Source organism: Toxotes jaculatrix, chromosome 6, assembly GCF_017976425.1.
Source record: "Toxotes jaculatrix isolate fToxJac2 chromosome 6, fToxJac2.pri, whole genome shotgun sequence".
NCBI lineage: Eukaryota > Metazoa > Chordata > Actinopteri > Toxotidae > Toxotes > Toxotes jaculatrix.
The window spans coordinates 20049458-20074216 of NC_054399.1; the positions used below are offsets into that span (position 1 = coordinate 20049458).

Here is a 24759-nt window from a genome sequence, read left to right on the forward strand (position 1 = left end):
TGCTAGGAAAACATTGAGATAACTTAATTCTATCTTATAGCCAAATGTTAATGAGAGCATTTAACATTTATAGGCAAATGTTAATGGCAGTATTTAACATCTAAACGGTCTCTGTTTTTCAGTGGGCCATACTGATAATTGCCCATTAGAAGCACTGTAATTATTCTGAAATAGGCTTGGAACACTCCATCAGTCCCTTGCAATCATTTTCTGAAAGTGGTGATTTAGACTTGAAAAGGGGATTAAACATTAGCATTACCTACGTCAAGGGAACCATAGAATCAGGTACTGATCAATGTGTGATGTTTATGTACCAACTCTGCCTCTTTAGGCGCCCATTTAATGCCATATAATGCACCTCATCTGGTTAAATTCCACATATCCTGCACTTAAATCCTCTTAATCTGAGGTAGTCACTCTCTCCATAAATCTAATTATCTGGGTAAATATTGTCTTGATTCCTTGACAAAATGCAGCTGAAAGCTTCTCACCTTTGCTTTCTTTTCATATTGCTTCTACATCCCTCTCTCGGTTTACTGAAAATAGCCCAAGTCGTTAATCCATGACAGCTCCCGACAAAGCACAGATCTTTATGGTGTGGCTACCCAGCCTATTTACTAGTGTTATTTATCTGTGGACTGGATATCTGCTTTACCTATGTTCAGTCACATTTATAAAATACATGATAATCAACTTTATTTATATGGTACTTTACAAATATAAAAAGGCAGCTTACAGTGCTTTACAGTAAGACAAAAAAAACTGAAAACATCGAACAAGAGAATAAGGGAAGGCAAAGGAAAATAATTAAAAAGTTAAATTATTTCAAAACATTTAGGTTGGCTAAACTTTGAAACAGGAGACTTCAGTTTATATCTCGTATTGTACTAATAGTAAACCTGATTTCCTTGGTGTCTTTTGACCATGACCATGATCCTTTCCTAGTCTTTTCCAAAAGGTTTGAATTCGCGATCTCCAGAGTCCAGTCCTAATTTTACTCTGATACAGTTGGCTAAGACGCCTAAAACTGGTTTCACTGCCCTATGTAACTGTTGGTCTTTGTAATGGACATTACTTAACACACACATACACACACATACATTCTTCAGTAATCTGGATGACCTTGGTAAAAACTGCTCCTTTCAGTATTTCCTGTTTTGATTTATTACTACCCATCTTTGAGAATGTTAATATGACTTTTGGCTTGAGTTGTTGAGTCATTTTTTTTATAGCTGCACATTATCTCACAGGTTGTCATTTAAAAAACACCTTAAGCTCCACCTAAAATAAACTGTAACTCTATGACTCTCCAACTCAAATCTTCTTAGAACGCTTTCATATTCCCTCAAGCCCACACAGATGCATTTTTTCAAATCTTGACCTGGTGATACTGTCTGTCTCTCTGCCTGGCAGTCGGTGTCTTACTGCCTCTCTTTGAGACTTGCCGAGTTTGATGATTTTTTTTCCTCCTGTTATGTCCTTTTTCCCCATCTGTCCTGTTTTTGTCTTCCTGTTCCCTTTGTACCTTCACCTTTCCCTCACCAAGTTACTGGGTGGAACAGCAGTGCTTCACTGCTAACCAAATTTTGCATTTATTTCATGCACACATCTGCTCCCTTCGGTAAAGCCATTGCCCTGACAAGAGTTGTGTCAGCTTCAGTTTGCCAGTCGATACTAATATGGTGAAGGTTTTGTTTCTTTGGTTCTTTTACTGTCTTTCTAAGAAAAACAAAGACTGATATAAATTCTAACACCAGTGACTGGTCTAGTTGTTGGTATGATGTTACAGAAGCTTAATGATGGCTTGAAGTGTCTCTCTACTGTCCAGCCGCCAGTATTTACAGAACATTGGCTTTGGTTATTAGGATTGGATTGCACAAGCTATTTGTGTGTGAAGTCCTGCCTAAGTTCTTACTACAGTTTCAAACTAGTGATTTATTAAAATATGGTTGTATAGTAAAAATTAGTAAGAAATTTCTTAGCAAGTAAAGATTTTATAGTAATGTTGCTGGAAAATGTATTGTTCTACAATCAAAAGCGATCAGCTGTGTAACAGGAAGTCACTGTAGTATCACAAATTGTAATTGAACTTCCGAAAATAAAAGTTAGAGACACCTGAACCAAATATTAAACTGAACTCCCAATCCTTAGTAAAAACAAGTATGACTGCTTTATTCATATATAAAGACATAGGTAAATCTGTTTAAGAGTTTGTCTAATTAAACTAGCCTAACTCACTTCATTTGGTCATTATATTCTAGTGTTATTAGCATAACAATTTGATGAAGTGTCGGAGTCGACAAGATTTCAGATTACCTCCTTTACTCTAGGGCTAAAGGAGGTCATACTGTATATTAGGCTAATTAGGCCAGTTGGTGTAAATGTTTAGTAACAAATCTCTGAGCTCATTTTGTGTGGTGCAACCCACTTTAATTTAGTGAGGGGTAGCATTGACATTAGCACTGCTGCTGGAGTGACAGGGGTCTGACAATGCCAAGTGGACTGTGCTCTGTAAGGATTTTTATTATGTTTTCGGGTTGTCCGTCCGTCCATCTGTCCTGGATTCCTCTATGCACGATATCTCAAGAGCGCTTTGAGGTCTTAGTCACTATGGCTGTGTTTACGTTTTGCTTGGCAATGCGATATCTTAGGAACCCTTTGAGGGATTTTCTTCAAACTTTGCACAAATGTTGACTGTGACTCAAGGATGCACGGAGTAGACTTTGGAGGTTGAAGGTCAAGGTCGCTGTGACCTTAATGCAAATGTGCTTCAGAATGTGTTATCTCTACAGTGACGTTCTTCAAACTTTGCACATATTATCATTGCTTGTCAAAGATAGAGTCAATATGTATTGGAGGTCAGAGGTCAAAGGTCAAGGCCACTGTGATCTGTGAAGTTTTGCTTGTGAACACCCAACACTAACCTTCCCAAACATATCCATTATCACTACAAAACACCCATAACCTCTACCTCTACATCTGCTACAAACAGGCCCAACCACACAGAGGCATACAACCACCATGCGATAGTTCTAGTTGTTGTTTGGCTTTGGCATCATTATTAAAGACATCAGAAACACTTTTTTTTGTGTGTGATGGCATGGTAGTGATACCTAACCCCGCCATTACCAGTCACTAACATCTGTGATCCTTTGCGCCTAGCTATGTGCTGCTCTGTGTTTGTGCATCAGATGCACAAAAAAACACATTGAATGATCTAGAATGAAATTGCATATCATAAAGAGGTTGGATTTCAACCATTTAAGGAACAACCATGTTTTATAGACTACTTACACTCCAAAAATAAAAGTTTCATATTGATTTGTTTAGTAAACTTTTTTGCCTTGCAGTTACAGCTGCAGCCCCCTCAGCACCCCTACTGCCAGCATCCCTGTGAAAAATCGAAAATATTTAACCCCCACTGGAGAACAGACCATGAAAACTAATGCAGAATATATCAGGTACTTCTTTGGTTTATAGCTTACAAAACTCTGTAGATGAGTTAATCTCTGAAACCTGAGGTTGTTTTTGCTCATCCTCTACTACCCATTTTATTTTTACATAGTCACTTCATGTTTCAGTCAACCGTTCAGGACAGGGTAGACCACTCAGAAATGCTGTCATTTCACAGTTGAGTGGTATCACACATGCACATGTACTAACACATACATGGCTTTAAGGGTTGAAGAGCCCAAGATAGAATATTTCAAGTTTTACAAGCTTGATGCTTGTATCATATTTTGTTCTTTTATTAAACTTGAGTGAATGATATAATATCTGGTTTAATGATATGTTCATCCATACAAGGTTCTCAACAAAATCTGCTTCACATTTAAACTAATCTCTGACATATGGAGGTCCCCCCCAGTTGGTTCCACCAGTGTGGGTTCTCATTTTGATTTAAAATGCTGTTAGGCACTGAGATGCTGTTTTTGTACAGAATAAATCAAGGACACTTGTAAAACACTTGTGGTTTCCATTGGGCACGAAGTGGCTGCTGTGGGAACTGATCTGAGTTTCTGTTCCATCTCCCACCCCTGCCGCCATAAAAAAGTCATAATCCAGCCCTGACACCACACATCCTTGGCGTGTATCCTAGCAGTGAGCCAGGAGGAAGCATCTAAAATAACATTCCCTTTGATGCTTTCATGGAGCCCAAATAAATCCATGCGTGATTAGCAGCAGTGACACATATTTACTTACTTGGAGGAATGCACTCATTTTTTGGGAGACATGTTGGAAAACTGGAGTAAATGAGAACATGGACACACACTGTGTGTATCCTCTGTAGATTAGCACAAGATTGACCTTTCAGTAGAAAAACTGTTTGCTTATTAAAAGCGTCTGGATGAATACATTTCAATAATAAAATATTCAGCACTCAATACTGCAATTCAGCCAGGTTTATTTTAAAATCAGTTTCTGTTGAGCAACCATGTACTAATCAGACTTGAATTGATTTTAGCTGCACAGTCTCCATCAAACTTGTATTTGGTGAGACCTTTTAAAATTAGGGCCTCAATTCAAAATGGGAAATGTTTTGTTTACTTTATTCTTTATATTTAGGGCCTAATGTCAAACCACAATACATTTTTTCATACAGCTTGAAAAGTGTCTGTTGCACTGTGCATCAAAAATAGTCAAGTACTGAAACCTGGAATGGTCAGATTCATAGTTGTTTACTTATTAAGATAAGTTTCTAGTTTCATTAAAAAAAGGATTTGTAGGAAAACATGCCTCTAAATCTTAGACTGTCCAAAAAAAAAAAAAAAAAAAAAAAAAAAAAGTTGTTTTGGTATTGTTACCAAATCTCAAATATTGTATCACAGTAGTATTGTCCCTGTGTCCAAAAAATTACAATTATATGTTGCTAGTTTACAACAGCAAATAAGTTTTTGGCGAACCATAATACTAGCTGAATTGCACTTTTTAATCAATGTAATTATGAAATGTTTTTAATAACCATATCAGCTAAATTGCAAAAAAAAAAAAAAAAAAGCTGGAGCAGTTTTATTTACATGGAGATTTTGCTTTATTATTTGACACTTAAGCATGTTTTGCTGTATATGTGCTTTTAGATTCCATGTTGAATGTTTGACTACAAGCTGCATTTTGGACAGTTCTTCTGTAGGAGAGGAGCTGCAGAGGCCAGTATCATTTACACAGAGGCTCTGCTTTATTATTCGTCATTGTCAAAGTAAACAGAGATAAACTCCAAAGAGAACCTGGTGTCACGGCATCAGTTACACAGGAAGGAACTGCGTTTCTTGCTAAATGTATTCGGCAAAACAAATTAGTAGGTATATCGATGCTATAATCTTACTTAAATGTTTGCACTGACCTAAAGCTATCTACTGCCCTGTGGTACAACTGACGTGTACTTTGTCACTGAACAGCTGTTCAGTGTTATGGCTTAAGTGTCTTGTTCAAGGACACATCTTTTTTCTAAATGTGTGAGGAATCATTATTCACACACACCCTTCCTCTGGACTGATGACCTTCCAGCCCACTTCTGCAACCTCGGACCACTGCTGTTTCTCAAGGCGTTTGGCCGAGTTGACTTTTGATGTGGTTTACCTCAAAAGTCATGATCTCCTGATTAGTTAATTCATTGTGGTAACATGAATTTGAACATTCAGCAGAGTGGTGTTGCAGTAGTCCTGACCTGTCTTTAACCTCAATTACCCTCCTTAGTGGGGAAGAAAAGCTTTTGTGTGATTACAGACAGTTAGGGAGAAAAAAACAAGCAGATTTACTGGATCAGAACTGACAGTCATGAATGATGGAGGCGATTGTTTTGGTGATCAAACAAGTAATGCGTGACTAACATGGTGGATTTAGGGTATAATTTTTTCCGAACAGATTTCCATGTTTACACTCTCCTCTCATCTCCTATATTTGGGCTCTTTCTGCTTTCTGCTCTGATTCGTGATGAGCAAAGGTATCTGCCTCTCTGCTTTCGTTTCTCTCCTTCCCTCTCTCTCTTTCTAATTCCTCCTCTCCAGTCCAGGAGATGTCAGTTTATCTGCCTCTCTCAGTCACTCTTACACTCTCCCTCTTTCCTTTGTCTGTGTTCTTCACTTCTTTCGTCTCCAGTCAAGCCGTAATGAGTAAAGGTCAGTGTGTCTGCTCTCTCCTGTTGTGCTGTCCGTGTTGATGTCTGTTACTGAGGTACTTACAAGCTGCTGGCCTTTAGCTGCTGCACTAACGAGCAGGAAGCACAGCACTGCAACAGCTGGTGGAGGAAAAGCACCGGAACAAAAGAAAAGATGAGCTGAGACACTTTTAAATCAATCTGATTTAAATAGGCAAAGACACAAAATATTAAAATATCATTTTTTTTTACATTTGTGTTGTTGACAAGATATTGTAAGTTTTTAGGTAGATAATAGTACTTTAATACACAGAACAAAATCACATTTGTGTAAACGTCACAGTGACATGAAAAACAGCATGATTCTATACAGTAAAAACTATGTCCATTTCCAAAGGCACCTGAGTTAAGTTCTAGAGGTTCTATCTTCATGAGGATAATATTATAATCTAAGAATTAATTAAATTTAAGACGTATTCCTCAAATTTTATTCTGCCTAAACATCTTGTTTCACTTGGAGATTGTGAAATGACCAAAATAAAATTTCCTAGGGATTTGGGCAGAACTTAATGCCCTTTTATTAATGCACAAAGTGCACAAATGTTGTGGTCTAATGGGTTACAGAAATAATAAGACTAAAACTTTAACCCCCTGTGAATATAATGCTCATTACACACCAGAAAAAAATTCTGCATGGATGGAAAATGGACAGACTTTGCTGTTCTTTGATCAGTACCAGTAGTCATGTAACTGCTTATTATACCAGGGTTTCGACTCACAAAGTTCGACTCACAGAGGAGGCAGTGTACTCCGTCAAAAAGGCACACGTAGGCTGGCAAAGACAATCAAAATGTGCAAGTGATTTAAAATAAGCAAAAGCTAGCAGCAAAAACCCCAAAAATGTGGGCGAGGGTGAAAAAACGGAGCAGGCAAGAAACTGGAAAACAAACTCACTATGGCTAAGATAGTTATTGAGAAAAGAGTAGGGTCAAATGGGCCGGTACATACTGGGAGACTAATCAGTGAATGAGATTCAGGTGAAGGTAGGTGTGGGGATGAATAGGATGTGATGACAGATATGTTGCCAGACAAATACACAGGGAAATTAAAGGTGCCATAGTTAAGAAATATCTGATGCTGTGACAAGGCGGCTTTCATTTGCACTTTGTCTGAGTTTTTCTCTTCACTTTGTTTTGATGGTTGTATATTCTGGTTGGCGTTTACTAAAATCCCCTGTGAGCGCTGGCTTTTTGAAGCAGGAAACATATCTTTGTGATACCTTGGAACATAAAATCCAGGTGAAATCAGTTTTAACTTCAATCAAAAATGTTACATCTTCCATACAGTGGGTGTTTCAGGACATCTCAGAGTCAGCCTGTCAGACTCAGGGCTGTAATGCTGAGGTGTGATTGCACAGGAGGTGTTTCAGCTACATTTTTCAGTTGTTCATCTCAAACACTTCTGATGGAGAAGATATGCTTCTTCTTTTAATCAATACAGTTATCTGCACAGGCTGATAATTATGTGTTAGGCTCTGAAAAACATACTAAAACAAAAAAATTATTGTCATATGCAACAAACAAACAGCAAATCCTCATATTTGAGAAGCGGAAAAGAGAATAGTTGACATTTTTGACTGAAAAGTTTCTTATACTACACACAATAGGACTGGGCCCCTATTAAAGTTATTTTACACCAGCCTTTAATGCTGCAACAACTGAAAATGTCTGAAAAAAAAGCTCTGTGGTGGTTGAGATATCTCACTCAGGAACAAAGTGACTCATGTTGCCAGCTGTGGTCCTGCACCGCTGCAACAGTGCATCATGTGAAACAGTGCAGATGGGGATCACTGTGGGTTGTGTTACAACAGCAATCGCGCTATTTCAGTTGAAAGTGGTTTTATAATAGACGTGATGAGATGAGGGAGTGTGTCCACTTTGGCTGTGTGTCTGAGGCGTTGTGGTATCGATTCGTCTTGGCCTTGTGTCAGCATGACATCACCTTGGCAACACAATCTCAAGTGTTCTTTAGCCTGGCTGTTTTATCATCCATGCATACATGTGTGTGCGTGCGTGTGTGTGTGTGTCTGTGTATGTGTGTGTGTGTGTGTGTGCTTGTGTGCATGTGCGCTCTGTAGGGGAGAAATCCCTCCATCTGCTGTTCAGGCACCAAGGATTTGCTTTGGCCTGACTCAGCAGTTTTTCTTAAACATGAACACACACACACATGCACCCGCACACATGCACATGCACACCTTCTCAGTATTCAAAGTGTCGTTATCTTGTCGCAGCCTTTTCCATCACCCCCATTGTTTCTTCATAATCAGGTTCTGCCATATCTCTGCCTGCTCTCTCTCTCTTTTTTCTCTCTCTCTCTCTCTCTCTCTCTCTCTCTCTCTCTCTCTCTCTCTCTCTCTCTCTCTCTCTCTCTCTCTCTCTCTCTCTCTCTCTCTCTCTCTCACACACACACACACACACACACACAAACAAACACGCATTCCTTTGTGTAGGGGATGCCAGTAGCATCCAAAGCAGAAATGAAATTGCAGCTGGATGAGTTTTGGCAGTATCTTTGCAAAGGTTATTACATTAAGGCACAACTGTCTGTCTGTCTCTCAGTCCCTGCTTCCCTCTGTTGTCTGTCTTTCTGTTGCATGACATAAACCACACAGTGGTTGTCTTTTCTTCATGTTTACGTTGTGGCCCCACTCGCTCCTCCTCTCGTCTTCTCCAGGCCCAAACCCTGTGCACCAGGTTCAGGTATTTCCAAAATTAAAATCCATCCTATAAATGCAGTGTCTGATAAGTCACAGGACAGAGTTCAGAAGAGGGTGAAGGACGGGGTATTGGTCTTCTCAGCTTGTTTCCTATTTAGAACAGAACTTTTCAATGAGGTTGATTCAAATCGAGCCATTCTGTTGCTTGCATGGCTTTTTGCTGAGCAGTCAGTTTTAAATACCATAGATATTTAGTCCAGTTTTTAAAAAGATGACTGTGCGAACAGATTAAATTCGAAACTTGAACTTAGGACATTAGCTGGACATAAGCAAGATAAGTAACTGGTGCATATTCTATTTTTTCAGTGTGGAAAAAAAAATATCCAGGAATTCATTAGTGTTTATTTTGTTGAAAGGTGTATGAGAGAAGGGGGTGAAAATTTTTAAAATAGTTTTTGCAGCATAAACACCAATTTACCCTTTCTCCCTCCCTCTTTCATGACACAAATCACTACCCTCTTCCCCTCTGCACCTTTAATGGACTCTGGAGCATTATCAGTAGGTCATCTGCGCCTTTGTCCAATTCATCTCTTCACTTTCTGTTAACATAAGCATATTCTCAGCCATGCTCACAGCAAGAGGCCTGTGTTTACCATAAACCTACGTGAACATTTCCTTCCCGGAGCAGAAAACACAGCTTTTTGATCCAGGGGGGATGCTGAAAATGGAAACTGTTAAAAAAAAACTAATCAGTCAGCCTCATTACTAATAACAAAATCAGAAAAGTACTACTTCACAGTTTTGCTGTCAGTCAAGTGTCCCCAGATCAAAAATATAACGTACTTTTGTATGTACATTCTGACGTTTTTATATGATGCCACCAGTGACAAATTAGCTGTAAATTTGATATGATTTTTTTTCCTTGATCATGTGTATGGTTTCTGGTGATGGAGCATGAAAAAGAATGATTAAATACCACACTGCATTGTCCTGCATTACAGCTAGGATTCAGAAGATAGCGAAGCAATAGCTTTTCGTCCTTTTGCGTTGTTGAATTAGGCCAGTTTACTGCTTGGCCTCCTAGTAACTTATACTGCAAATCATATCGCATAATGCCTGCAAATTGGTGTCATTCATACATTTTGAAATTAAATGTTAAAAATGAGCAAAAGATTACTGTAATGCATGCATGTGTCAAAATCAAATAATTTTCACCTTGCCATGTATTGCCATGCTTTTTTTTTTGCAGTTGCAGTGACAGACATCCCACAGTGCTGATGAACACACACATGAACACAGTGTCAGTTAATCCCACACACCCCTGGATGTCCCCTCCAGCTGCTAAAACAGCTGCCGCCAAGACAGGAAGGGAGCACGTCAGTTCTGCAAATCACTGTTGAAAACACTGCAGCTGTAACAAAGTAGTTTCCCTTTGGAGATCAGTAAAGTTTTTCTGATTCTGATCCTGAAAAAGTCAAATGCTCAGTGATTTAGGTCATATATACCACATATCAGTGTGGCAGTCCTGTTAAATGATTTTGCTCCAATCACCCTCATATCGTTGTCACCCTGTTGGTCCCATTAAACAAAACTGGCTGGACACATCCCGAAACTTAGTCGTGGAGTCATAAAATAGCTTTAAGTACCATCCTGGTGCTCCACAGTTTAATCCATTTCCTGCAAGTGTTTATGACTCAAATATTTCCCACTTAATGCCTTTGATAATGAGGATTTATCATCGTGAAATCCGGGGAAGTGTTTGACATATTGCAGAGTTTTAAATCTGGAGCATAGAACTGGACTTAAATCAAAGCCAGAATGGGGATAAACTATATTTACACTGTATTTTGTGTCATTTCAACTTGGAGCAGGATTTCCTCTGAAAGTGCTGATTGCTAATAACTGCAGACTCAGGGCCTCAGCTAATATACCTCATTGTTTGTATTCCTGTCATCCGCAAACTCCTCACCACTAATCTGTGGACATTGCTCAAACATATAAACAAGAAGTTTGCATTCATGTCCAAACTGTGGCACTTATTATTGGCCAGCTTTAAAATCTTAGCACGGAGCAACTACTCCAGACCATAAATTCAGTTTTAAAGTTTAATTTCAGGTAGATTAAAATGTAATGAATCACATTTCACTCCTACAATTTGTCTCTCGATCCTTGCTCGCTCTTCTGTCACCTTCTCTGCCAGCGTCTGTATCGCCCCTCTTCTCCATCATAAACACACACACACACTCAGACATACTCTCATTATTGCATGAAGTGAAAGGTGATTCTCATTATTAAAACACACTTTTTGTCTCTGTTCTCTCTCCAGGAGCTGGAGGTTGGTCTCCTCTTGTTTCAGACAGATACCAGTGGTTGCAGGTGGACTTGGGAAGGCGGACCCAAATCAGAGCTGTTGCCACACAGGGACGATATGGCAGCTCTGACTGGCTGACAGCATACCTGCTGATGTTCAGCGACACAGGACACAACTGGAGACAGCACCGACAGGAAGACAGCTTAGGGGTAACTCTCCTGCAACAGCCACAAACCAAAACAGCTACATGAAGGAGTGTTGTGTTGATTGTTGTTTCCAAATTGCAGATAAATTTACAAATCCTACAGGGCTTTCATGTTCATGCATGGTTTGCATATCTTGAGTTGCAAAATGCAGCCTTTATATTGCAGATTTAGTTTAACATGGCACAGCATCAGTGAAAAAGTAATGACTGAATACTGACTACAAACCACAAGTTTCTTCAAGAGGGCAACTTTTCACTTGGGTCTGATTTCGTTTTAACCCAATGAAAATACAGTGGGACAGAAATGTCTTTTTAATTAAATCAGTGGTTTTAAATGTGACTTCAGGCATTTTGAGGCAGAAGACAACTATAGCGATAACCTATCAGCATGAAACAGGAGGATAAAGACACGTTGGTGAGCTGGTTAATAAAAGCTGATAGGTCATTAGTGCTGAACACATCGTCAAGTAGTTCAAGTCACTGTGATAAGTGTGTTATGCTGACATGAAATAATCAATTATACCATAGTATGAAGATCAACTTGCGGAAACAAATCTTTTGTATTATTATTATCATTCTTTTTAATGTTGGTTAAATTATTGTTGCAATACTGAATATGTTAGAAGCTATGAATACAGTTTGGGGTGGAGTGCAGTTCAAAACTCATGTTCATTGAGGTTAAAATAAATTTGGCTCACCTGTCATACACATCATTTACATTATCTGTGGCGATTGGTACGGCCTGCAGCAGCAATACTGCTCACCAGGAGCCTTTCACGCTTTATTAATAATGGATGGGACAATGAAAGGAACCAGGGCGACTGCATGGAGCTGCTGTCGAACAGTTTAACCTCTGCTGACAGGAAGCTGGTGCTTGTTGTTAGAAAGACTGCCTGACGTACAAGAAGTCACAGCTTTGACTCCTGCTGCGGCGAAGGTGTCCATCAACATTCTCCAAGCAAGTCGCTGAATGAACACTTGCCAGCTCAGTCATTGTGAGCCAGTCTTGATAAGAGTGTCAGCTCAGTGCCTGAAATGTAAATGTGAAGGAAAAATCTGTGAGAAAGCTGGCTGAGACATGCATGTGGTGATTTTAAATATTCTGTCGTGCAGCTGATGTATGGAGTCCTCCAAATGGACTGAAACTCACAGCTGAGGCTCTTTCCTTTAACTTCCTTCAGTAAGTACATTTGTCACCTTTCAAGAGCAGACGTCCAAAAGTGCTTCACAATAAAAACACAAAGAGCACCAAAAAAAAAGGGGTCTTGAGCTGCTTTTTAAAGGTGTCAACAGTGTCCACAGATCGTAAGTCCAATGGGAGAGAGAACTGCAACCCTTTGTCTCGAGCCTGGAGCAAGGAACAAGCAATAACCCCTGATCTGAGGAAGTCAGATTTCTACTGGTTTTGTACGACTACAGAAGCTGTTAAGCCTGTGCCTGCCCGTGCAGAATATGATTACAAGACCCTTGAACTGGATTCTGAAATTGATGTGAAGCTAGTGTAAAGAAATCAGGGCTTGAGGACTGTGGCTGCTTCATGACTGCATATGTTCCCCAGTTTTTCTTCTTCACTCTCAAAAGATAATTTTCCAGCATTTTGATCATTTATTTAAACTGTTGCACATCTCATTTTTAAGTAGTGAGAGAATACCAGTCTGCAGAATGACTGATCACCAGCGAGCAAACTGCTGCATGTCAGAATGACAGGAAGCCACGCAGGCCTCAAGTTGATTGAAGAACATTAGACATGATTCTGAGGCAGTCAAGCATCTCCTTCCTCCTTCATGGAAGTCAGTGCACATTTCTTGTTACAGTAGCAAAGTGGGGAGCAGCTTTCAGATTCAGATTTGACAGGATACGATTTTCTCTCAGTGAAGGGTACGAACCCTCTGAAGCCTGGGAGTTGTCACTGAAAAGAGAGAACAGGGTTGCAGCTTAAAAACGTGTTGGTTTTGCACTCAGCATGAAAGGTGATAAACCCAGATGAGCTTTCAGAGTGTTTTTAAAGCTCCATATATTAGTCAGGGCAGCTTTGTGTATCTGTTAAGGAGGAGATTTGACTGCAAAAACAGCTGCATCAGGCACAACCTCTCTGACTTCTTAGCTTACATGCTCTGTCTTCCTTTGCTCTCCAGTGGTGGAAAGTAAACTGAGTACATTTACTTAAGTACTTTACTTAAGTGCTGCACATACAGTAAGTGACTCACCTGAGTAATTCCATTTGCTGCATTTTTACACTACATTTCAAAGGTAAATATTACACATTTTATTTTATTTATTTGATCATCTTAGTTGCTAGTTACTTTAGAGACTTTACATATAAAACATTGGATTAGCTTATGAAATGCAATGCATTGTTAAAATATCCTTCTTGGCTTGCTGGGTCACCTGTCTTATTTGTCTAGTGGTGGAATACATCTAAGTGCATTTACCCAAATATTGTACTTAAGTACAATATTTGGGTAAATATTGTACTTAAGTACAATATTTACCCAAATATTGTACTTAAGTACAACTTTTGAGGCACTTGTACTTTACTTGGGTATTTCCATTTCATACTACTGCAGACTTCTACTCTAACACATTTCAGAGGGAAACATTGTATATTTTACTTTACTGCATTTATTTGGTAGCTTTAGTTAGTACTTTATAAATTAAGAGCTGATAAGCTCATAAAATATGTGGTACTTTTATAGATTAAACTGCTCAATAATTTACTTATCTCCATCTCAACCAGCAACAACAAAGTTTTATTTAGACATTAAAACTTTGTCCAATAATATTTATGTAAATGTATGTTATCATTAATAATTTCATGTGCATCAGTATAAACAAAAATAGGTAGCTTATTAAGTAAAATTAAGTCAAATAAAATCAGCATATAAACACAATGTAAGCAGATATATGGACATTTTAAGTGTTTACTATTGTATTTCTCAACAATTATAACTTCTAATTAATTATTGATAGCACAGTATAACATAGCTTTAATAATGTGTAATGATACAAGATTATACCCCTGAACAAAGTCTTGGAAGTCTTGACTGCTGACCTTTGAAATTGTAGTTTGTAAAGACAATTCTTAACTCAAGGTCCACATACTTTCACCTCTGAAAAAAGCTGAAGGTTGCTCTCTCTCTTATTCTTTCTCATGCCCTCCTGCTCTTCTCAAGCCTTCTCAAGTCAATTCAATTCAGTATGCTTTATTGGCATGAATGTCAGGTGAACAATATTGCCAAAGCGTCAAGGATAATACAATTCAATAATGAGATGAGGGACAAAAAAAAGGGCTTGTCAGAGGCTACTCATATTTCAAAAGATGCTCAGACAAGCTAATGAGATGCTGCTCTCCTCAGCAGGAAACTGAGCCATTTGTTGAGCTTAACGCTCCACTGCCCAGCCAGCTCAGCCCCTCAAAGCACTGAAGACGGCACTGAGATCACAATTATGCAGCACCAGGAAAGCCAATTTCACTCACGCAGCCACAGCAGTACACACTCAGCGGACACACATTGCATTGGCAGTGTCACACACTCTTAAAGAGGGAGGTCAGACAAAAGCAAAGCACATACACACATAACCACAAATGCAGCTCTTTTTTTTCCTGTACTTACAGATGTTAATGCAAGTGTTAGCCTGTGTGTGCTACTTGCCTGTCAACCAGAAAACCCCTTTGGATTCCCACAGGCAGCTGATTGGGGAAAATAGAAGCCATTAGTCTTTTAAGAGAGGCTTGGTATGGAGACAGTATAGGTCTCACAGTTATTGATCACTGTACAGAGAGAGGAGGAGACAGAGGGAGAGACATTATCAGCAGTTAGGATCAATTGCTTCTGTGAGCTCAAAGTTTTAAAATGCAGAAAGATTACAGAGTTTAGGTCAGAGTCTCTCTCCACACTCGGACAGTAAGTTTCAACAAAACTTAGTGAATCCTTTATTTGGCTCAGTGGCTTTGTTTACATATCATACTTTTTGTTGTGGGAATGTTAGAAAATTGTAGCTTTTAGCCAATAAGATGGTCATGAAACACATCCCCACAGATCCCAGCTTCATTATGAGCATCACAAAACAAAAAGCTAGATCCTGTGTCCCCTCTTTAAGGTACTTGAGGAACTAATTACTACAAATGCTTTGCCCTCAGAGTCAGACACTGCTGCAACGACCAGTGAAACATGGATGTTTGGATGTAAAAATTCAGAAATCTGACATGCACTTCTTTTGTTCCAGGCTTTTCCAGGTAACAGCAATGCAGACACTGTGGTCCAGTACAAACTGGAGCAGCCTGTCATAGCTCGTTACCTCCGCTTCATCCCTCTCGACTGGAACCCCACTGGGCGGATCGGACTCAGACTGGAAATATATGGATGTCGATATAGTAAGTCCCGCTCTAAGGCTCAGACATGTCTAGTATGCATCTGGATTTTCTTGTTTACATTATGAGTGTTCAAACGCTACAAATAGACATTATTTTAGAACATTAAAATATTTATAACAGATTAAAGACGTAATGGTGTAATTTCTCTTTACCATAAACAATCATACTAGACTGGAAGACTCCTCTATACCACATTTAATACTGGTTTGATTTTGACAAGAAATGTAGTTGTTTGTTTTATGATTCAAAGGGAGATCACTCTATGGCATAGACAGACTCGAGCTCTTCTTTTCATCCTTCACAGTTTTGATTTGTCACATCTTGTAATAATGTGTATTGGCTGATATTATCAGCAGCTGATTTCAGCTCCTGAGGGGAACAGTTTGTGTGAAATAAAACTGCAAACTATAATATGCAAAAGATTTTAGGAAATGTGATTTGGAATTTGATATAATAAATACAGCTGTTTTGGTCCTCAAACCTTTATCAAGCAAAACTTTTACTTGAAGAAAGTCTGAGTACAGGAAGATAATAAAGTGAGTACAAGTGGTCGACAGTGTGGGAGATTTTTTTTAGCCACATTTGGTGAACACACAGTACTACCTGGGTGACTTTTTGTACTGTAAACACTTTTTAATTTCAGCTTTGAGCTGTGAAGGAAAAACCGCTGATACTGTTAAAACATTTCTTTTTTAATCATCACATGAATTCTGCTCTCATGACAATAAAATTTAATTACTCACTCTGGTCTTTTTAAAGTCTGTGGTTGTTCCTCTGCAGTCATTAGCAGAAATTCGACCATGTGATTTTGTTATGATGTTTTGAGTGTTTGTACATTCAGGGGCCAAATGTTTCCAGGCTCATTGGAAACTATTTGCTTGGAGAAAAATGAAAGAAGAGAATCAATACTGTTCAAGTAATGAAAATAAGGTCATTCACTGGAAAATATGGGCTGTTGATTTGAGGTGTACAGGGACATAAGAGTGGAAACAATAAAAACTTACATGACATGCTTTACCAATGGAATGCAAACACATCAAGCATTTTAGGAAAGAGAAATAAATGTAACTCTAAATTTTACTGCACTATGGACTTTCTGAACTAAAGACCTGTTGTTCTATATTTTACTGTAATTATATGTAATTATAATACATTTTTTCACTTTAACCTCTTAAACCCTGCATGCTTGTCAGTACAACTCCATACTTTCCAACCAAACGTCACTCAAACTCACAGACCTTTATTATTTTATATATATGAACAGTCAGATCTTCAAGCTACCTTATGTGAAAAAAAGAAAAAAAGCTACATGTCCAGTAGCTATTCTACCAGCTACACATTAAGAAATTAAGCTGATATAGGTATAATTTCACCTTTACCTGTTGCATAGTGTATGATTTAAACTGATAAATGTGGTGAAATCTCAGTCATTATTGTTATTGAAGCGTTATGTTTGTCTCTGCTTGTATAACAAAGCTCTTTCATCTGCTCTGTAGCTTCTGACGTGGCAAACTTTGACGGCAGCAGCAGTCTGGTCTACAGGCTGAGTGTTAGGCCGAGCCGGACGGCGATGGAGATGATCTTGCTGAAGTTCAAAACCATGAAGAATTCTGGGACGCTACTCCACGCAGAGGGACAGAGAGATCACAGCCTCACTCTGGTGCTGGAGAAAGGACGACTGCTGCTCTATCATCAACAAGGTACAACAACATTATTATTCCAATATGCAGCTAAAATAAAACCTGCTGAAAACCCATGTTACAGCAGCACAGAGACCGGCTAAGATCTAAAACATAAAATAAACAGTGGCCTAAAGGTAAGTCCACTGTTTCTGGGCAGGGAAAGTGAAAGAAACAGCAATTGCTCCTTTCTCATTTCCAACACTGAGGTGTCCTTGAGCAAAGCCCTGAGCCCCAATGGCTGCTCTGTGGCCAGCAGGTCAGGTTGTGGTTTTACTGGGAAGCTTCCAGGTGTGAATGTGTGTAACTGTATGTCTCAAAAAAGAAAGTTCAGCTCTCAGTGAAACGTCCTTGAATAAATAAAGATAAAAAAAAAATTGAATGGAATTGAAGGAAATAAATAAAAACAAAATAAGGAAAACTAGTAACATAGCTTCAGGCATGATATGTGTACTATCCATAATATAAGTATAAATAAGTGTGAATAATAAATACTGTATACATAATAATATACTTATTGTATATTGTAGACTACCACGATTTAGCAAATAATGTAATATAAAAACACAATTATAACAATGTAGAGCCACAGTAGTATGACAGTAATTGTGTGGTTCTATCTTCCACTTAGACATTACTGAACCTAATAAGTCCACAACTGGTGAATTTCTTAGTAATTTGTAGATTGCACTATATGTTATGTTATGAATGTTTTGTTAGGCATACCTGTAAAGTCTAATGCAATCCAAGACAGCTGTTCTGCTGTAGAGGCGCCTTTTATGCTGCCTATAATGTTCAGGATTTTGTTGACACTGTCATAGAGCTGTTAATTCAGTCGTGTTTTAGCACTGAGGCACAGAGCGTGCTGGTGTTGTACTGGACTGCATCATATTGAGAGGTGTTTTCAGCATTAGCCTCTTCATGTATATAAATATGGAGGACAAGAAGGTATCTGGATGGATCTTTCTTTCAGCATGATATCTGAAGATTTACTGATCTATTTGGACAAACCTTATAATCAGGGACTACATACATCTTACACTTGATTACATATAAGTCTTTGGAAGGACAAAGACACAGCAATTGTGAGCTTCTTGAGGACCAGGACTGAAAGCCACTGTAGGGAGGCAGGAAGTTTGGATATCTGCATTTAATCATTCAAAGTATTTTAGAAGTTCTTTCTGATGACTTTACTGGCAAACTCTGCAGCGCTATCTGTCTGTGTAGTCATTGTTCATTGCTCTGAGTAAATGTCAGCTAAACGCCTAAACCGTGCAGTGTAATTATGCACTCATTCAGGCTCCAGAGCCTCCACCATCCCGTCTCTATATAAGGAATTTAATATCCAGCTCATTTTTGTCCCCACTATGAAACAGGGGGAGCTTCGAGTCGGTCTCTGTCCATCTGCTGGTTTGCTTATGTGTTTGTCAGAAGTGATTTCTAAGATGCCACTGATCCAATTTTGAGAAACTCGGGAGAATCATGCCTCTTTCTGCTTATCCTGATGAGCTCACTGCACTGTTTGTTTGTTTATCCATATGTCTCAAACAATATTTCAGATAAAACTATTCAGACTTTGAAGAAACTTGGGGAATTGGTGCATTTCACCACTGCAGGCTTGTAGTTACAAGTTACTACACGGAAACATATATGTTGCTGATTGGCTGTGAAGGAGAACAGCATCATTTGTTGCGGGAAACATGTTTACTGTATTTACTCTATGTACTGACTTTTTCCCTCACTTTCTGTCAGTCAACTGGGTCTCTGACTTTCTTGCTCTGTCTCTCCCCTTCCTTCCCCTCTCATATTCTCTCTCTTTTAATCTATGATGGATGCTAGCAACGTGTTAAGGATGTAGTATGTGGAGCACAGTGGGTTACCACAGAATAACATGATTCATGGTCTCTGCCTGCACAGAGTGGAGCACTGTGGAGGCTATGGGAGGAAATGTGTGTGTGTTGGTGTAAACGAGTTTAAACCTGAGGTGTTGTCGGACTGCCAGGCCATCGTATTATTGCCATATGGCAAACCTCTCATCGACCGTGCCATCTGGCTGCTGGAGTATTTGACCATTCTGCTCAATAACCCTTCCGTTCCTTCCTTCGTTTCGGGTTGAAGATTTTTCTGTAATTTTAAAATGATTACATCCTTGGAATATCACTCTATTTTTCCAGGGAAAACAGGTTTTCTTGTCCTAATTTAAGTTATATTTCAAATATGGAAGTGTGAATAATTAATCAAAAATGGAGTTTATCCTACTTTTCTTATTCTTTCACTCTGCATTTGTTAAAGTACAGAGTATTATAGAGTATGTGCTACTATTTATGGTACAACAGCAGTTCTTCCTAAAATTATACTACCTTTGATGCCCTTTTCTCATAATGTTCTTTTGTAAAGCAGTGTAACACTGCAGATAAACATTGATGGTGGCTGGACATTGAGCTGAAACTGTCTATCAAGTCACTTTAGGCAGATACAATGTCACTTTAAGTCCTGGTTAAGCAGCTGAGCATCTGCTTTTTGCTTAGGTAAGAGTAGGATTGACAGGCAGTTTATAGGTCAAAATATATCCACAGGAATGTTCCCCCAGCTTGGCACTTTTCATCTTGTGAAAAATGTGGAAATGTGGGAATGTACAACCATCATTACAGTGCTGACCTAAGTTTATAATTGTGTGCAGTGGCAAAGAAGGAAAATCCATCACATGTAGACATTCTGTTTGTATGATTTGAGGCAAAGGAGCATTGCATTTGGATTTTTTACTTTAAGGTTAAATATATGCATTTAATGCTCCACCTGTTGAATGCCACTGTGTTCTACATGCCACACAAATTGCATAGTTTATGTTTGTATTAATACACTCATGCTCATTCTAAAAAAAAAAACAAAACAAAAAAAAAAACATTGTGCTACAGAGATTCAAATGTCAGTTGCAGTTTTAGCAATGAAAATAGGAAACCACTGCAGGGGAAAAGTTGACTCAGCTGTAATAACAGCATTTCAAGGTCTTGCAACATTGCCACTGTAGCATTTTAATGATGGCGAGTGAAGGCATCTGTCTTTCAGTACTCAGTATAGTATTGAGTTTGTGACCACACAGGTGCTCACAGACACACACATTAGTGCTGGACTTCCACATCTGTCCCAGTTTTTTTTTTGGCAATTTCACTGTGTGAAAATGTGGAAAGGTGAGAGTGTATGACCATCATTACAGGGCTGACCTGGTTAATAATTCTGTGCAGAAAATCTGCCATATGCAGATACTGTGGCATTTTGTTATGGTGGTTTGTGGAACAAGCACATTTAGCTGTAACGTTGTGGCTGTATATCCATTCCACCTGTTGAATGCCACTCTCTTATTTGGAAATGGAGTCTTGTATGTCTGATTAAGCCACTAGTTGAACAGTCTGCATTGTTCACTTTAACATGTTTTCAGAGTTGCATTATACGGTTCAACAAAAGTTCATACAAAGTACATACAAAAAGGCAATGTACTTTTGTATCTTCAGTGAATGAAAGCATAACCAATCAGAAAGGGTTTACAGGAAAATTCACGGAAATACATGTGTCTTATTGGCTAACAGGTCCTTGTCAATCAGTTGATGGGGTTACTCTGCCAGACCCTGGAAAAACTGCATATTCGCAGGTTTCCTTCTGTAAGAGTTCTGTATGAACTCTTTGTACTGTAGCCAGCTAATCTGTCGGCAGTGGTAGCTTAGCTGTTCTTTGTCTAGTGGCATCAAACTAACTAGTCTTGTGTTAGGCAAGAAAATTTTATATTTTATCAGTCTACAGTCCTACATACACCCGAGGCAAGTTTTATGACCAATTCAGCCTTTTTTCTGATCATGTCTTACATGACATCTAAGCTGCCACAGCTTCCATAAAGCAAAACTTCAGGCTACTGTCCAAGCTGCTAAATCAAATCCAAACCCTTCCTTCTCCATTTATATATCTTTTAACCAATGTGTAGCCCTCATGTGCACAAAAAAATGCAGAAACAGTTTAGAAGTATGTTTTTAAAGGTTTTTGATCAAGAAGAATCTGGGCTCGGTCCCTGATTGCAGTCCAGCCAACGCCCCTGGTCATTACATCTCTAGTCCTATAGAAATAACAGAATATTGTCCAATTCCCTTAAGTAGGAGAAGGTAGAAGAGTATTAATTCCCCGGTGGTATGGTCTCGTGTCTGTCAGCCTCAGAGAACTCAACTCCCTGAGTGACACCCGTCACATTTCCCTGCTAGACCCGAGCTGATAGTCAACAAAGTGCTCAAAGAACTCTGGGTAGCCAGGAACGAAAATAAACACCCCTAGCTGTTGTAACAGAGCAGAGATTAGATTGAGCTATGATAATCCAGCGAAAGAGTCAACACTGGAAAAAAAAAAACAGCAAAAAAAAACCAAAAACATGTTCTGCCTCAATCACAGTGCTGTCACCGCATGCTTCTCTCTCCGGCTCTCTCTGCCTGGCTGCCCCATACCCTATCTTTTTCTGCCTTTTCTGTTTTCCTCTCTTTCCATTGTTATTTATCACAGACTTTCTCATATGCCGCCCCAATTCTGGCCCTGCTAGATTTTTTTTTTTTTTTTAGAGGCGATTATTTGCCTTTTTCAATTGCATGCTCTTTGTCTTTCTCTCTTCTCTCACTCCTTTTTCACACAGCCCCCCCTTACTCTCCCAGGAGTTTGCAGTCTGCAGACAGTGTAATTTAGATCAATAGCTTGGAGCATCCACCCTGAGCCACAGCATGCTCCTCCACAGTCAGCTGTGGGCTTGAGAATGAGAAAAGAAGAGAAACAAAGAAAAGAAAAGGGAAGAGAAGCTCAAAATAGTGGAGTAAAGATAAAACCTGACGATTTAGATGTATTATCTCGAGAGTGTGAGAGATTCTGTGGGACTCTTCGTACTTATCTCTCCCATTTGGCAACCTGATCCCGATCCTGTCCCAAGCCTCTCTTTAACAGTGATGCGCGTTGCATCATGAGGAAAACAAGCTGGCTGAGACACAGAGGACCTAAAGATGGCTAATGATGGCTAGAATCCCTGAGCATCAGGGATATGTATAGCTCACAAACACACGAACATAAAGATCTCAGATAGAACAGATGTGTATTTGTTAGTTAGTAACGGGCAGTAGCATAAATTAATGTCTGATTGAAAACAGAAAGACAGACTGACCAGTGCTCAGTGAGCAAGCAGACAGACAGGCAAACAAACAAATGAATACAACAACAGTGAGACAGTTAGACTCTTTGTCTATCTGCCTGTGGCTGTCCAAGCAGTTGAAATAAATTGGCTGGCTCATTAAGATTTATGTCCGCCATCCAAAACCATCTCATTTCCTTTCTGCTTTACATTTATCAAAATGTCAGTTTGCTATAATGTATCCCACTGCTTCATAATTCAGTTCAATTCTGACCTGTCACCAGGAAGCTGTAATACACAGCAATACACACACTGAGGGCTACTGTGTCCTGCTCCAGTGTGTTCTGGACGAATGGTGTTAAGTGTTGCTGACTAAATTAGGATGGCATCAAAGAAGCATGCAGGGCGAGCTGCATGTTAAGTGAAAGCCTATCTTTTCTCTGTATTCTCTATAATAAGGACATGATGTGTTCGGTTCCTGGTTGTGTTTTTGCACTATAAAAAGAGTAAATAAATAAAAAATATTTCAGATTTTACAGTAACAAAACATCAGCATGATCACAAAGGTTTTCACTAATCGCACAGAGCAACAAAAGCTACAACCAGATCCTCCCCCAGGCATCTGCACAGTGCTCTTGAAAAGAGATGAATCTCTGGACAAAGTCTGCCAGTTGGCAGAGAAATTAAAAGACTATGAATTGTGGTGATTACTGTTGCATTTGCTTACTCCATTCCACTTAGTCTACAGTGGATTACAATGAGCCTCCAGGAGTTTCTGTTGTGAACAGCCTCATAAGAGTTTCAGAAAGTAGCCTCGCTATTTTCAGAGGGGCCTGAAAGGGCAATGATGGCAAAGGGACCCTTACTGTACAGCACCCCCGTGCTGTATAAAAGGTTATTTACCGCTGGGTCCTTCTGTGCAGCAATACTGTTTGTATCTCAAAATAAAATGATAGGTTTCACACAGTTTCACAGAGTCGAACGGCAAATGTAAATGATTTGACTCTCTCATCCTCTGAAGACAGAGGGAGAGAGAGAAAAAAAATTTTAAGTGTATGTTTTGAGGTATTTATGCCTTTATTTTTCAAATCAGGGCCATTGAGATAATGTGGTCACAGTACTTCAGGTCACCAGGACGCCCACTGACAAGTTTTACCTAGACCCTGTGATTACCAGTTGGCTTATATGGCTTATGGAAACAGTTTGCCACATTAAATGGTCATGAGGCAGAAAAAATTAATCTGACCCTAAGGCAGAAGTTCTTTTTTTTTTTTTTTTTTACAGAAACCTCCACATAACCAGAAACAATCAGAAATGAAAACTGAAAATACCCTAAATTTATCCAAAAATTCTAACCTTCCCCTTCAAAAAAAGAGCTAACTCCATCTCTTTTGAAAGTGAAAATGCTCAATGTGCACTGTGTGAACTGTGGTATTGGACTGACTGACAGCCCCCAGACCTCTTTTTTTTACCTGTAACTACAACCTTGTATAACAAGTAATATTCACTTGCAAAAATGATGTTAAATATTATTATAATAATATGCTGAACAACAACGATGGCGTCAGTGGTGAACATTTTACCTGCTAAACATCAGGATATTAACATTGTCACTCTGGGTGTGTCAGCATGCTGAAATTCAAATCCTCACAGGGCTGATAGTCTGGTTGGCTTCATCTTGTTATCAAGCTTCATTCCGTACTGTATGTCACTACTTTTTATGTATTCATTTCATGTCTTATTTACTTCACTGTATTTATTTATAGGATTTGCCAACATGATTTTTTGATCAAACTTCATCGTTTTAAATAGAAGGGGGACTTGGAGAGAGGCCCAAGACAGCACTTATTTTCTTGCTTCATGAAAATCTCTGTGCTGTTTCCTTTTTTCCAGTTTGTTTTATGGTAATAAACTCAATTCCCTACTGTGACGAAAGCTGGGAATTGGTTTAGAGGAAATACATTATTTTTACAGTCAAGCTGTATTCCAAATATTGGCACCATGTGATGCTGAAATCCTGAAACAATTATAACAGTCTGTCTCCTGATAAGACCTGTCATTGTCGTCCTTCATAAACAGATTTAGAGCTAGAGCAAAGAGCCATAATGGAATAGCAGACAGAATATGATTAGGTGATATTGCCTCAGGGGAGCTGTCTGGAACGGTAGACACCTGGAAAGTGGAAACTAGTGTACAGCGCAGTCTCCTCAGCTTAAAGACAAGAACATTCAAT

General features: G+C 39.0%; 1 protein-coding gene across 1 annotated transcript in view; it reads left to right on the forward strand.

Annotated features, from left to right (window-relative positions):
• Positions 1-24759, forward strand: part of LOC121183380 (contactin-associated protein-like 4) — an 88536-nt gene that overhangs the window by 19728 nt on the left and 44049 nt on the right. The window contains exons 3-5 of the mRNA XM_041040427.1: positions 11137-11330; positions 15554-15701; positions 17198-17401. Of these exons, the coding sequence (XP_040896361.1) occupies positions 11137-11330; positions 15554-15701; positions 17198-17401 (546 nt within the window). The remainder of the gene's footprint in view (positions 1-11136; positions 11331-15553; positions 15702-17197; positions 17402-24759) is intronic.